The 15,758-nt window shown below is 40.1% G+C and overlaps 1 protein-coding gene across 4 annotated transcripts; it reads right to left on the minus strand.

The window, feature by feature from the left end:
* Positions 1-353: 353 nt before the first annotated feature.
* On the minus strand, positions 354-12,399 carry Gtf2a2 (general transcription factor IIA subunit 2). 4 transcript variants are annotated; one of them, XM_075965347.1, is made up of 6 exons: positions 12,262-12,376; positions 11,797-11,947; positions 8,846-8,964; positions 7,936-8,040; positions 3,409-3,535; positions 354-642 (listed from the first exon to the last, which is right to left on the minus strand). In XM_075965347.1, exons 3-6 carry the CDS (start codon positions 8,915-8,917, stop codon positions 617-619), a joined length of 330 nt encoding a protein of 109 aa, XP_075821462.1. In that variant the 5' UTR covers positions 8,918-8,964; positions 11,797-11,947; positions 12,262-12,376; the 3' UTR covers positions 354-616. The 4 variants fall into 4 exon arrangements, with proteins under 4 accessions (XP_075821462.1, XP_075821461.1, XP_075821463.1 ...); XM_075965346.1 differs by lacking the exon at positions 11,797-11,947 and having other exon boundaries at positions 12,262-12,399; XM_075965348.1 differs by lacking the exons at positions 11,797-11,947; positions 12,262-12,376 and adding an exon at positions 10,670-11,771.
* Positions 12,400-15,758: the final 3,359 nt, after the last annotated feature.

The following is a 15,758-nucleotide window of genomic DNA, read 5'->3' on the forward strand; positions in this document are numbered from 1 at the left end:
ACTAATAAGGGCCAGGTCAAAATAAGTGACATGCTCACAGGAATGCTGTTTGGAGCAGGGTCTTAGTTCTCCTATACCAGCTATCTAAAGTTCACCTCATTAGCTTAGGTTACTCACATTGATAACTATCTTTGAATTTGTTCTTTGGGGGAAATAGGGTTGTGTGCATGAGATTTTCTTAGTAAAATTCCATCTACATTTGGGTCTGCCCCTGGTATTTAACAGATAAAATTACAATTGACAAAGCAAACATGATTTTATCAGAAGGATACCTTTTCCAAGTCCCTCTTAATAGCTTATCTGGTATTCTGACAACTCCTTGCTAACCAGCTACATCAATTATTACTCACAACAAGTTTTAAAACAAGTTTATTGAAGAATATTCTTTTGAAGGCAACCACTTTTGATTTGTCATTTAAAAAAGTTCCGTTTATGCTGTGTACTAAAGGTAAGAGAACAGAGCCACATGCTTCTCTCTGTGGAACCCTTGGGTAGTATAGCACAGTGTTGTCATTTCTGCACCGTGAGAATAAATAAAAAAAAAGTCTCTTCTATGTTTCTCTTCAAAAAGCGATGAAAATAACAGAAGGTGGCATAAAAAAGCCGCATTTCTTACTCATTCCGTAGTATTGGAGCCAGTATCTAGAAACAGGAAAGAGATCAATTCAAGGAGCAAATCCTAAATATCAGTACTTCAGGTACATCTAGAGAAGGACTAACAGTGTGGGGGAGGAGGAGGCGGCAGGGAGAGAGGGGCACTCCAGAGAGGCTCAGCCAAGGTCAACAGCTTCCTTCCCAAGGCAGAGGGAAGAAACAGCCTAAGCCTCCAGCTATCTGCTGTGTGATAGTGTAAATAGCCTTTTCAGGCCACATCCTGCTGGGAAATACAGCAACCTTCTGGCTCTGGCTATTGCTGCCCTTTTCTCTGCTACTCTGTTGAGAACACAGCTTAATTTAGGATGCTAATTTTAGAAGTATGAAATTTTATAGCACCTGATTTATTAGGAATTTTCCTAATTAACTGAATTTAATCTCTAAATGCTAAACTATATTTTAACCATGTCTAAGATTTCATCTTTTCCTGTGGATACAGAAAAATGGAATCCACCACAACCATTTTTCCTTCCTTTTTTTTCTTTTTGAGGGGGGTGGTGTTATAACCCTGGCTGTCCTGGAACTTGTTTTGTAGACCAGGCTAGCCTCAAACTCAGAGATCCAATCTTTGCTGAAGATCAATTACCATGGTTTGCTTTAAATTAGGGCAGCTCTCCAGAGAACACCTAACCGAAGTAAAAAAGGGTAATTTTGCTTTTTGGGTTCAAATGACTGAAACTGACCTTCTACTGGTCACATCTACCCTGCTCAATTCAGTCGTGACTGGTTAGCAACATGCAGCTGCTTAAAATTTAAATTAATTAAATCAGTTAATGAGATAAGATGATAAAAGTTTTTAGTTGCCCTGGTCACATTTTAAGTGTTCAAGGGCCATGCATGACTACTATGGACTGCAGATGAAGAACATTTTCATCATTACACAAATTCTCCTCAGCGGAACTGGTGCTCATTACCTGCTCCCTTCCCCAGGGTTAAAGATTGAACCTAAGGTCTCATATAAGCTGAGCCCTCTATCAATATGCTGAGTTTCCAGCCTCCTTTTCACTCTTTCAGATAGAGTTTAAGTTGCTCAGGCTGGCCCTGAGCTCACTCGGTCACCTTTGAAGATAGTATTTGTTTCAGCTTCCCAAGTAATGAAGATTACAGGTCTGTACCACCTGGCTCATTTATAGTAATTAATTTACAAATATCTAGGAATTACAAAAATAATGCACAAATTCAATGGTTCAATAAGCATCAAAACCCTAAGAGTTATACGGATGTTATTAGCTTAAATTACAAGAGAAAAAAAACATCAAAGTATAAATTATTTTGAATACAGAAATTTAACCTGTGGCACAGCAAACAGTACTACCATTGTAGAAATGGAAAACAAAACAAAAAGTGACTCAAATGTACACTGTTCCCTATAAGTAAACAAAAAAATCTTAAGTATCTGCTGGTCACACTAAAAAATCTCTAGGACTACTGCTGAGGACTCCTAGTTAGCTCTGATGAGTAAGTCAGTGCAATAGTGCTAATTTCCTAGACTTTCTGACATCTGGAAGACTTTTTAGCCTTTAATCCCAGCACTCTGGAGGCAGAGACAGATGGATCTCTGAGTTCGGCCAGCCTGGTCTACAAGGTGAGTCCTAGAATAGACAGGGCTACACAGAGAAACCGTGCCTTAAAAAAAATAAAAATCAAATTAAATAAATATAAAGGACTGAAAATTTTATGTAGCTACCAGAAATCAGATTAAAAATACTCTATATGAAAAAATGTGTGTAAACATGTCTGTGCACAGATATGTTACTATAAAAATATAACCCTAAGACTTGAAAGTCTTGACTTTGGAAGCTAGCATTCTGTACAGTTTATATATGGAGCTTTTCTGTATTCTCTACATTTCTTCAGTGATTAGATATTCTTTAAAAATCTAGACTGTAACTAGTCATATGGAACACGCCTTTAATCCCAGCAGTTAGGCAGCAGAGGCAGGTGAAATCTCTGAGTCTGAGGACAGCCTGGTCTACAGAGTGAATTCCAGGCCAGTCAAGGCTACAGAGACTCTGTCTCAAAAAACAAAAACAAAACAAACTTGATGAGAAACTCAAGAAATGGGGCTATTACTTCCTATCTTTCCCTTGCTTCTTAGAAGCCCCTTCTTGGAGTGGAAATCTTTACACTCCAGGGTGTGGTGCTTCAAACACAACTGTTATCAACTGAAGTAATACACAATAAAACACAGGGCTAGAACATGACTTTGTGCAAACCAGCAAGTACAAGGCCTTGGGTTCTATTCAAAAATAAAAGGAAATAGCCAGTCATTGAGCAGGGGGCAGCGCTGTGCACTTTAACAAATCAGAGGACTGGGGCTCTCCCATTATAACTGCAATAGTTTAAATCAGCTTTAAAATAATTAACTTGTTATATATAAGTATAGGGTATTCAGCAACACATAAGTTTTAAGATAAATGCTCAAAGTTACACATTACTTTCCTAAAGAGAAAGGTGGCAGTGAGAAGCCTGATGACTGCTTCAAATAAACAACTCAGTGGAAGGAAACTTAGCAGTTTGCTTTCTTTCCTTGCACATGAATTTAATCTGTGCTAAGTGTCTGTTTGCCATGTGAGCATACAGATGTACGGTCAGTAACGGAGATAGATGTAGAATCCAGAAGCGAGGTTTTTATCTGAAGGTTGATCACCTGGCCACTTTCCCCTGAGACTTTCAGATAGATCAAGATAATTAAAGAGGAGAAAAAAATATTTCAACAAATTTTACTTTCATAGTAATTAGGGGAGCACTTACTTTTACCATCACAGGCTACAATTTTCACTTTATCCACTTTAATAAGTTCTGTCACCTCTCTGAATTCAACATCATTCAATACAAAAGTCCAAACATTATCGCAGAATCTGTATGTATTTAGAGAGCCCTTTAAAACAAAACATTGAGAAATGCCATGAGAAGCCATTGTTTCCCCTCATGCTTTATTCCAAAGTAACTCAAGAGAACTTAGCTACCAAGTATATAGCTCCTAAAACAGTATGCTTAATGTTTAGCTTACTTAAATTATTTTCTTAATTTCATCTACGTAGAAATAAGTAAGAGACAATCTGGATAAGTCAGCTAAGGGAAGAGTTTAAAAATATTTTTGCTTAACTATTTTTAGCACTCTAAAACAGTCTGTAAATTACTTACCTGAAATGAACAGCTGTATGAAAGCTTAAATTTGTATGTCTACTGCCCTCTTGTGGATAAATTATGAAAGTCCATTTGATTTCTTTCTTTTGAGAAAGGGTTGCTCTACACAGCCTTGGCTGTTCTAGAACTCACTATGCAGACCAGGCTGTCCTGGAACTGTTGCCTCTGCCTCCCAAGTGCACCACTGTATCTTGCCCATTTGATTAAAAATATTAACGTTTATATGTGCATATACATATATATATGCATATATGTATGTGTATGTCTGGTATATGCTTGCCTGAGTTTATATGTACTACATGCATGCAGATGGCTGTGAAGGCCAGGAGAAGGAGTCTGATCCCTTGATTTGGAGTCACCTGATATGGGTGCTGGAAACCAAACCCACATTTTCTGTAAGAGCAATAAGCATTCTTATCCACTAAACTCTCTCCTGCCTAGTTGAGACTGGCTTCCAACTCAAAAGAGATTTGCCTTCTGAGTGCTGGGATTAAACATATGTACCTAGCTCCATTTGAACTTCTTTTACAAATATTTAAAGCTCCATATTTCCCTGGGTGTTCATTCTCTAAATTCTATAAAAGCAGAGATTCCTTAGAAACATTAAGACAATTTAAATCCTGTAACTGGCTCAGACACGTCACTATCTTCCAAACCAGCCTCTTCTGTGACCTGCTGTCATTCAAGGCAGAAACTTGAAAATTACCAGTTTGTCTTTCCATCCCACCACATCCATAGTGTCAAGTTCCGTCAGATGTGCCTTTTAAAACTTCTCCATGTCTAGCCATCCCTTTTACAACTGTAAGAAAAGCTACCTTGACCCTTCTGATTCAGCTGGCTAAGAGGCATGGTCTTCTGCCTCTAGCTTTATTCCCCTGTAACTCACTCTTCATGTGAGTAAAACTGTGTGACTCCTATGATCAACGGTCCTTCACTGACCTCCTGGTAGCATCAGTACAGTATCTGGACTTGTTGGGGGTCCTATGGTTTCTTTGATGTTTCCTTCACATTAGAACCTCCTAAAGAATTGTTGTCTGGAACTTCCTACCACATTCCAAATGTTATCTTCCTTTCCACAATACCATCATCCTTTAGCTGACTCTGAAAAATTCTTCAGGACTAGCCTTTTGTCTTCCATACTTGCTGTACTCCTACTGAACCATAATATATCCTAACACTGTTAATGTATTTGTTTTAATGGTCTGCTTGCTAAACTATGTTGGTAGCAGAGACCAGTGCTTTCTGTTGTATTTTCAGAGCCCAGAAGCTAGCACACAGTAATTACTCGTGTCTACTAAATTAATTAACTCATTCATTCACAGCCATCAGTTTTTAAAATCATCCTTAGACTCGGTTTTTACCAATATGGATGATACTGTAGGATTTTAAGATTTTTCTGTTTAAGTATCTTGTGCTAAACTTTACATGTGAATGTATACATGCACATAGTGGATGTTAGGCTTTTGTCCATTGTATTGGTGTTTAACCTAATATTTTTTTCACACTTAAAACTGCTTCATTTTATGTCCAAGGATATGTTCCTGCTCCTAGATAAAAATCCAACTCCCTCAATGTTTTTATTAAAAGGTGAGCTGCAAAGGATAGTGAACCTTTATTGTATATAATTTTTAGTTACTTAGGTAAGGTATCTTGCTTTTTTGTGTATTACTTGAGACTCAGAATCTAGTACCTTATATCTATAAGAACTAGAAGAATTGCACTTTAAACAATTTTAGATTCATTTTTCTTTCAGAGTTTTTTTGACTCAATATTGATTTTAACAGTTGTCTCTAAAAAATAGAATCTTTTAATATGTATCAACAATAGATATTGTGTTTCTAAACTTAAAACAGCAACTTAAAAGTTACACAGAACTCATTACTCATTTATAGAGACAACGAACAACAAAACCATGAAAAACTAGAAGAAACTGTGTCATAAGAAGGAATACTTTTTTACTATTTAAATATTTTAATGCTTACTTATTACTGTTTGGAGCTGAGTATTATGATGTTTAATTGGCCATTTCTTCCATCCTCTTAAGGGCACACAGTGGCTCTTTAAAAGTCTAGTTATATGTATTAATTCTATGTGAATTTACTTTCTAAAATCCTGCTATGGTCACGTTTCTGACATTTTACTAATAAATTTTAACTTATAAATAAAGCTTTAGTTTTCATACTTAAGAACTCTTTTTCTTGTAATATCTTACTGAGTAGCATAACTTTTGAATCTAAAATTAGCTTATCTATTGTGTAAAACCACTCTATTCCTTAAAGGGGTAGATCCAATCTTATTGGTAGATCAGCAAACATTATTATACATAAAATGCATACTGATATTCAATCAAGCAATGTGACTTAGAAAATTAAGTAGTGGCAACATGTTGTCTCTTTGCTATATGGTACAGCAAGCTAAACAGAATGCTTTTTGTATATATAGTTTGCAGAGCAGGGTATAGAATCCTCAGCTGCAGCAGCAGCAATGGGAAAAGAAAAAGTAAACTGGAAAACTAAGTTGGTCAGGGCCAACTCTTGGAAAACTGACAGACTTAAAAACAGTATGCATAAGAAACACAAGTGTTGAATTAATTTTTGCAAAAGAAACTCATACTAGACACTTCTAACAGAGCAATTAGAAGACTATCAAGGTTTTGTGAACCTTACTGCCTCTGAAAAGTAGTCCATCAATTTTCTAAGAGGCCAAAACTTTTGCAGTTTAACAAAGATCGATTTAAAAGTTGAAATTTCAAGCTGGGCAGATAAAGAACAACTTTGTCTGAACCCCTACTATTAAAACCTAAGAATCAACTCGTCAAATTTTATACTCTTAGAGACTCTCCCCCCTCCCCCAAGACATGGTTTCTCTGTGAAGAAGCCCTGACTGTCCAAGAACTCAGTCTGTAGACCAGGCTGGCAGCAGAGGCAGAGATCTGCCTGCCTCTGCCTCCCCAGTGCTAGAATTAAGGGTGTGCACCATCATGACTGGCTGATAGTCTTCTATTTGACTATTTACGCCTTTAATTTTTAAGCATGCAGAGCTAATAGACATCTATAGACATCTATAGATAACATAAACACGTTTTATCTCTTCAGTAAAATACAAGTCAAATGGGGACTCATCTATTTTGTTCACTTCTGCATTTCTGATACCTAGAACAATGTCTATTACCTAATAGGCAGTTAAATGCTTAAAAAAATAGTACTTTTTTTTTTTTGTATTTTATCAACAAAACACTCGCCTTTCCTCAACACCTAGGTTTTCTTAAATGTTACTCATAGATTCTTTTCCTATATTGGTCTTTGTGTTTTAAATTTATTTCTATAGTAGGGCTGTAACTTGTAATATAGCTTAAGATAGTAGAGAGATACAACAGGGTAACAGCAAATACCATTATCCACGTGTCTCCACCAACTCACATAGTAAACTATTTTGCCACATTTTGCAATGAGTTCTTAACCCCAAATTACCACAAAATTAAGAGTGGTACTTTGTTCAACGCAGGATGATTCAAAAAACGCTCAGCTACAAGAACAGACTTTGTAAGGCAAGCTATCTCAGGGTAGACGGGAGGCAACATGAAGAGTCTACAGATAACCAACCTTTCCTGGAAGGTCAGAGTCTGAGAAACAACGGAACATAAGGGTTACTCTGTTACTTACCTTCCACCTTGCAGCTAATACTTTCAGGCCTTTGAAATCTCAGTAATTCTTCAGGGACAAAAAAGCCAAACATGTACAGGATGATTTGTGAAACAATGAAATTAAAATCTAAAAGCAATATATATATCTCATGGAACGAAGAAACTTCATACAGCTGATTTAAAAATGGAGAGATGGCTCAGCAGTTAAGAGCACTGGCTGCTCTTCCAGAGGTCCTGAGTTCAATTCCCAGCAACCACATGGTGGGTCACAACCACCTGTAATGAGATCTTGTGCCTTCTTCTGGGATGTGGGCATATATGCAAACATAGTAAGTAAATAAATCTTAAAAGAAATAGTGTATCATTCGATTATTATACAACAAGTTCTCAAACCAGACTAACCAAATCCTCCTGTTATGCTGAGTAAGTCCACATAAGCTCTCAAGAGTAACCGGTGCAGACTTCCAGATACAGGAAAATATCCTTACCCTGAAATTGACTCTGTTCCTGACTCTCTGAGCCAATGCTGAATTTATAGCTTTATCAAACTGAAGTAGAACTTGAAGGGCAAGCTGGGGGGTGATCTGTTGAGACTGAGAAAAAAAATGAAGATCATAAATTCACTAAGGAAAGAACATTAAAGACAAAATAAATTAATTATAGTCTAATAGTTAACAGAAGTTAACCAAAACTTCTGAAGCAGAAGTCCTTATTCCCTGTGCTCTAAGTGATGATGAAGCAAAGTGTGACAAAACTTCTTTACTATCTTTACAAAAAAGGAAATTTGCAGTGAGTTTGTAAAGCCAGGAAAAACTCTTCCTGTTCCGTCAATGGTGGACAAAGTAGTCAACAAATGGGAAACCAAGTTTTTTCCTAATAAAAGACATGAGACCCTATATATAAAGAAAACAAAGACACACGGAGCCAGGCACGGTGCTGCACACCTGCAATCCCAGCGGGCTGGGAGCAAGGGCAGGAATACCAGAAGCTCCAGACTATTCTAAACTATGGAACACACTCAATGACAGCCTGGACCCTATCTCAAAAAAACAAAAGCCATCTCGCTCTCACATCTCCCTTCAGATCACAACAGAACATAAATAAAAAATATTTAATACTTTCTTAGTTGTATGATTTGAATAAGATTAATTCTTCTAAAACTGAAACAGAAATTTAAAGTTCTAACTCAAATCTCAAAGAATCCTTCATTATACTGGCCAGAACTACTTTTAAAGTGATAGAATATCCCTTTCTTCTAACTTTGAGATGAGAAGACTATACTTCCAAGGATTATTTCTATACTTCATCACTAATAGTAAGAGGAAAATCATTTACTTAAAATTTTTTTAACAAAAAAAATTGAAGACTTATAAAGCATGTTTAATATTTGGCCCCCACCTGTATGAGCTCATCAAGGCTCTCTTGAAGACTGTTTCCCAAAGTTGTATTTCTGTATAACTGATATGCCATGGCTTAAAATGAAGCAATTACTTTTTCTTCAGGCTTGCATTGATGTCCTACAAATTTAATATAAAAGACCAACCTGTAACAATGTAAATTATATAGTCTACTACTTCATGTATTCTAACACAGAACTATTAGAACTCGTTATCGATTACTATATTAATTTACTGTAAAATTTAAAAAAATTGTTCAAAGTTGATTTATCTGATTTTAACATTGGTATGGTATTTATCTTCTTATCTTCTTTTTTGTTTGATTTTTCGAGATAGGGTTTCTCTGTAGCTTTGGAGCCTGTCCTGGCACTAGCTCTCGAAGACCAGGCTGGCCTTGAACTCACAGAGATCCGCCTGCCTCTGCCTCCCGAAAGTTGGGATTAAAGGCCTGCGCATCCACCTAGTTGGTATTTATCTTAATTCAGTATGCTGACATACTCATTAAAATCTTTACTCTTACTTTTCCCACAGGTTTCTCTTAAGTTTAAAATTTTCCATATAGCATCCATTCTACCTGCTGTCACATAGTGACATGGCATCTGCATTTGGGTCCTTTATTTTTATGTTCTCTTAAAATTCCATTAGAGTTCCTGCCAAGAGGATGGCACTGTGACAGGAAACAAGACAAGATGAACGAAGATGAACTCATTCACTATGGGATAAGACTTGGCAAAAGTAAAGACCAGCCATCTTTATATACAGTTGGCCATTATCCCATCCAAGAGATCATTCTGTGATCTTGAGACATTCCTTTAGCTATTGGGTACCACTCTCAGTTCTTCACTCCCAGCTTGTGAACTACTGTATTTCCTGTTTCCTTTGGCAATTCTTCCTCAGCTCCTTAACTTCCACCTCCTGTGTGACCCTAAGGCTTAAGTCTTCTCTTTACTGGCTTTCCCCCTTAGTTATTCCATCTAAGCTTATGGTGTTAAACCCCATCTATATGTTGATTACTCCCAACTTTTATCTCTTGTCCTCACTTCTCTCTTTGTACCCACATGTAAAATTGTTTATTTTACACAGAAAAAAAAAAATCAAACAGTTGAGACATCTCTCCTGAAGGTAAGAGCAATTGTAGGGGACCTGGGTTCAGTTCTGAAGCACCCACACTGGCTAGATCACAACCAGCTGTAACTTCAGCTCCAGGGGATCCCATATCCTCTTCTGGCCTCTATAAGCACCCACATACATGTGTGCATACCACACACAGACACACACAGTTTCACTACTACCAATAACTAAGGTTGACACATGGTATTGTCCTCATCTACTAGACTAGACGATACATGAAGACAGGGAATGTATTTACCACTCTGAACAATGTGTGTATTATGTATTAAAAGAATATTGTTGAGTAAAAAACTTGGTGGCATATCAAAAACACTAGAAATACATTCATGTGGGGCACATTTCTACTTTACTGATAAAATTAAATTAGTGGAAACTAGAATCTCACCACCACATCCATCCACTCACCTACTTACCACTGCCTGTACCCGTACACTCTTTCTGTCATTACACTCAACATGCTTTTATCTACATGTAATTTCTCACCTTTGTATCAGGCCTCTTTCTCTAGCATACTTGAGGATATTGTCTAACAATTCAGTCGTTCCTTCTTTCTCTCATCATCAATATCAGCAAACAAACTGGCAGTTACTTCTCCCACCTTGGGTAGAGTAACAACCACCACTATTCAAAATCACTTCCCCTGCCACCTACATTCTATTCCTGTTTGGTAAAAGTTAAGAGTTATTTGACTCACTGTTTCCAGTTCTCCCTTTCCCCTAGTCATACCGAGCTCTCGACTCTAAGTGTAATGAAACCGATGCTGCAGGCCGCTGAGGGATGATCTTCACCGACCAGCGCATCGGATACAGCTGACTTCCGGTTACAGGATCTCTGCTTGGTACTTCACTTTGGGGGTGTCTTCTTAGATTCACTGGTTCATGCGGCTGATTGACCCTCTTGTCTGGAACTCAGAGATCCGCCTGCCTCTGCCCCCCTGGGGTGCTGGGATTAAGGGTGGACAGTCTCTTCCTTTTCCGTCAATTTTAATTCATGCCTATGGCTTTAAATATCAGCTGGTGATTCCCCAATTCGCACGTCTTCCAAACAATTCTCAATTCTGGTACTAATTTCCTATTCAAAACTTCTACTTGTCTTTTTTATCTCTCAGCTTAAGTAACATCAAACTTCCATTGGCTTAGACCTTTAATGTAGCTCTCAAAGTCACGTAAACGACTGAGATGTGCAATTTCTAGCAAATCTTGTAAACACAGCCTTCAAAATGGACGCAGTATCCAAACATTTCTCAACACCTCTATTACTTCCTTGTTCTAAGCCACTATTACAAGGCATCTGGATCATCGAAATAGTGTCCTGATTTCACTTCATTCCACACTTGTCCCCCACGCGCTTTATTATTTACAGCTGGGGTTATCTTTTGAAAACGTGGGCAAGAAAAATCTTTTTCTCACGGCTTTCATCTGCACTGACAATCTGGCTACCTTTTGGGTCTGGTCTTACTGTCTGCCTCTATTCTCTATCCCCTTTCTCGGACATCCTAACTTCCCTGAGCATGACAGGCATGTTTCTGCCTCTCTGGTGGCTGGTCTTGCTGCCTGGAATGTTCTTGCTGAAATATGAACTTGACTACCACACAAAACTCATCCTAGCCCCAACAGCTCCCACTCAATAACGCCTCAGCTGATCACACACCCACTATGGAACTAATCCAGACCCTTTAGCTCTCTCAGATTGTTTTGTTGGTACCATACGCCAAGTTACATAACGGTCTTATATTTATTCTCTGTATAAAATGTAAGGTTCACGAGAGCATGGATCTTTGTGTTTCGTTCACTGAGGAAACCTGCGGGCCGAGAACAGTACCTGACCGACGACAGGAGTCAAACGAAACATTTAGTCCGTTGAAGGTAAACACCGGTCGGCATACGGGTGTGGAGAAGAGGCGAAAAGGGCCAGAGAGATGCAAACTTTGCAACGGGCCAGCAGAGAGCCGGGTCGCGCTCCCATTCGACATCTAAGCATTAGTTAGAAAACAGCTAGGAGCGACTTCAACGTCTGCTGAAGCTAGTCGCCGCGGCCATCTGCAATCCTTTAAGGTGGCGACAGCTGCAGAACCGCGGAGCTCCCTCCTCCGGGGGAGACGAAGCGGAAGCGCTCGGGTCGGGTCTCTGAGCCAGACGCGCGTCCACTGAGCGCGGCCTGAGGAGAGCGGGAAGGCGGCTGCTCCCGCGCGGCCGCGTCTGCCTGGGGGCGGCTTCCGGCGGCCACAGCGCTCGCTACCGCCCGCCCCGCCGCGGCTCCCCCGCTCCCGGCCCCGCCGCCGCCTACCTGAGGGAAGGCGCTTCCGCCGCGGCGCCAGCAGAGCCGGGCAGGGCGCCTGCTGCGACCACCTCCTCGGCCACGGAAACCACAGCGCTGGACCGGTGACCCGGAAGTGCTTGCGCGACCCGGAGGTGACGCCACGAGGGCTGCCGGGCCCCCACCTAGCTTCCGAGGAGGAGTGTGGCCCCTCCCGCTTGGGCGGAGGAACCCCAAGCCTGCCCGACGCCTGTCCTGCTAGCCGGAGTTTGTGGCGCTAAGGCGAGCTGTTGTGGTTCATTAATCCTTCCCATTTGGAAGAGCGGCTGTTTAACTTCGTGCCTGACACTGAAGCAAATACGTGGCTGTTCTGAATTTCAAGAATCTCAGATTTCTTTTGGTATTAGCTCTGGTGCTTGGCTTTCTGCTTAAACAGCAAGATTGTGCACAGCAGACGGCCACTGAGCACCTGCATTGTGTCTTTGGGGTCAGTGCAAAAACCCGAGGTTTGAGAATGAAACAGGTACTCCTTTGTGCCCGGCTGTGTTTTCCCTGTTAGCCTTTTTGTTTGGTTTTCGAGACAGGGTTTCTCCGTTAATAGCCCTGGCTGTCCTGAAATCCACTTTGTAGACCAGGCTAGCCTCGAACCCACAGATCCGCCTGCCTCTGTCTCTCAAGTGCTTTTAGCCTTTTAAAGTCATATCCTCCCACCCCAGAATAAAATAATTCTAAACTATGAAATACAAGTCTGATTAAAGTTTAAAAAATAATAAAATTTTAAGTAGGCTGAACCCATCAGTCAAAAGAATCAGAAACGCCCACACTGCAGGTTGTAAAGGCCTGCTCTTTGAAAGCCTTACCAGATAATTCAGTGTAAAAAGTTAACGTAATTAAAAGATGAAAACAGGCACAAATGTATATTCCAACTAATTTATTAAAATGCATCAATGTAGTAATATGTGCAACAAACAGGACACACCATTGTATTCATAACAAGCCAACAGAAGAGCACATTTTGCTGCTGAGGGGCTGCTCACTAACTGGCATCACAACCTGTGTCCGCAAACAGACTGGACTCTCACTGAAATGACAGTACCAGACCAGTAAACACAAGTTAAGAATAGCAAAGAAGGTCACAGAAAGTTAATTTTGTCTAAATGACAGCATGTGAGCTTGTAATGAAAATACTTTTGATATGAATCAAAGTGCAGTAGTATCTGGTGAACTCTGAATTGTACTTCTGTGACCAGCACCAAGGCTGTGCAAGCCAGCAGCCCTGAACATCAATGTTCACTAGTTCGGTTTCTCTAAGAAAACAATGAGGCAACTCTTAGGAGGGCATTACCTTTGGAAGTCCGTAAAGGAAGGTGCAAGGAGTAGCTGACAGCTATCAAATTCTTGTTTTGATAAACTGGATATACAAATACATAAAAACTTCAAATTCCAAAATTTAAACTATTGTAGGAAGCAGACAGCTATCTGAAGCAAAGCCTACTGTCACTGTTTACTAATTTGAATGCACTAAGTGTTGCTCCACCCACCCCACCCCCAGGGCAGGTGTCCTGGTACTTGCTAAGTAACCCCCAAGCCTGCCTCAGCTTCCAGAGTTCTGGAATCACAGGCACATGCCATCATACTTGGCCTGAAAACTTGTGGTTTGTATCTAGCAGTTGATTTCAAGTGTTGTATGTGTATTTCCCATATCACTTTAAATTTGGTTCCACAGGAGTTACATATTACATGTAATTACAATAAAACATCCAAATTACAGGCACCTCTTACCCTTCCATACACTGTTTTGTTTCAGTTATTGTTCAGAACTTTAAAGCTCTATTGTTTAGCCTTCTGCTGACCTGATTCAGAACTCATTCAGAATCTCAGAAGGGGAGCTGAAAGTGAAGGGCTCCTCCAACAGGTCATTTTGTACTCAGAACACTGGGCAGAGAGTGTCTCGTCTCCTGCTGCTGCCCCAGTTCTTGATGGTCTTAACTCCCACTCCACAATCCCATCCCCTAGGACAAGATAAACTCACTAGTACAGAGTTAGCTTGGAAGTATATTTCAGCCCTCTGAGATGTGATAGATCCATTTCTGAACTATCTAAATAAAATAGGGGCAGGGAGAGTGGAGTCAGACACATGATAAACCAGAGCAGAATGGGCTGGCCACCTCTGGAGTCAACTGTCTCTGCATATCTGATCCAACACTGTTAACAATTTTCTACCCCCCCCCCACCTTTTTGTTTGTTTGTTTTGAGACAGGGTTTTTCTGTGTGGCCCTGGATGTCCCGAAATTGCTTGGAGGACCAGGCTGGCCTCAAACTCACAGAGATCCTTCTGCCTCTGCCTTCTGGAGTGCTGACATTAAAAGCGTGTGCCATCACCACCTGCCAACAATTTTCCACGTGTAACACAGGAAAAAGAAGGCCAAAGCTACTGTCATCTTCATGCAGATCTACCAATTCCATCAAGAAACTGGCCTGCTCTACTACAAGAATCCTAGTGCTAATTCCCAGCGGAGCCTTTCACCGCTGAGCGCTCTCATGCATGGCCGCAGGGATGTGACCTAAGTCCTCTGGAAGAATACTGTCAGGGAGCTTGTGACACTAAGTTGTGACACTTGGCACAAGCCTGTATTAATGTTTGCTAACTGCAAAAGGCAGTAAGCGTCTCAACTTTGACACTATGTCAGTGTTCAGACCCACTTCTATCTAAAGACAAAAGAACAGAGAACAAGACTGTCATTACGAGGGTCACTGGCAGTCTCCTTCTCAGGCCATACCGTATGTGACCTCTACTTTCCCTGTGGATACAGGAAGTAGAACCATCTGCTGCCACACTGAGTACTTGCCTTAAGAGGGACACTTTTGGTGGCATATAGGTAACACCCAAGTCTTTATAATGGCCTTTTTCTCAGTTTATCTTCTAACTCAGCTTAGCACCACACTCCCTGGCACCACTTGCGTCCTTGAGTTAAAGGCTTCACAGAGACATCACGCTTCCCTTGGTGCTTTTTCAGGAACACAAGCTAAACACAGAATCACATTATTTTCTAAGAAAAACTTTTGATACAAAGGAGTAGTGAGAGCCAAAGTGTAACAAAGATGGTAATAAAACATAAATTAAACTTGTCAAGTTTATCCATGACCTCAGCAAACTCAAAGGATTATTCTATGCATTTTCAACCCAATTAGTAATTGGAATTAAATACAATGATGTAGGAAGATGTTATACCATTACCAGTTAAAAATCAACTGAATATGGCTTTTCCTCTAGCCTACTAGTCATCAACCCAGACTCACAGGCAGGTTGACATTTATTGTGGCTGCAGCCCTATACCACATTCAAGTGTAGGTTAAAGCAGGTTTTCCCCGTAATTCAAGTAGTTAGCAGTGTTCCCTTTTTTCCTTGAGTCGAGGTTTGCTAGATGGGCCTCAAACTTATAGAATCTCCTCTCTCAGACTCCCGAATACTGGGACTCAAGGTATATGCCATGATACTTGGATGTCCATCCTGAATTTTATTCATT

This window comes from Microtus pennsylvanicus, chromosome 3, assembly GCF_037038515.1.
Source record: "Microtus pennsylvanicus isolate mMicPen1 chromosome 3, mMicPen1.hap1, whole genome shotgun sequence".
Lineage (NCBI taxonomy): Eukaryota > Metazoa > Chordata > Mammalia > Rodentia > Cricetidae > Microtus > Microtus pennsylvanicus.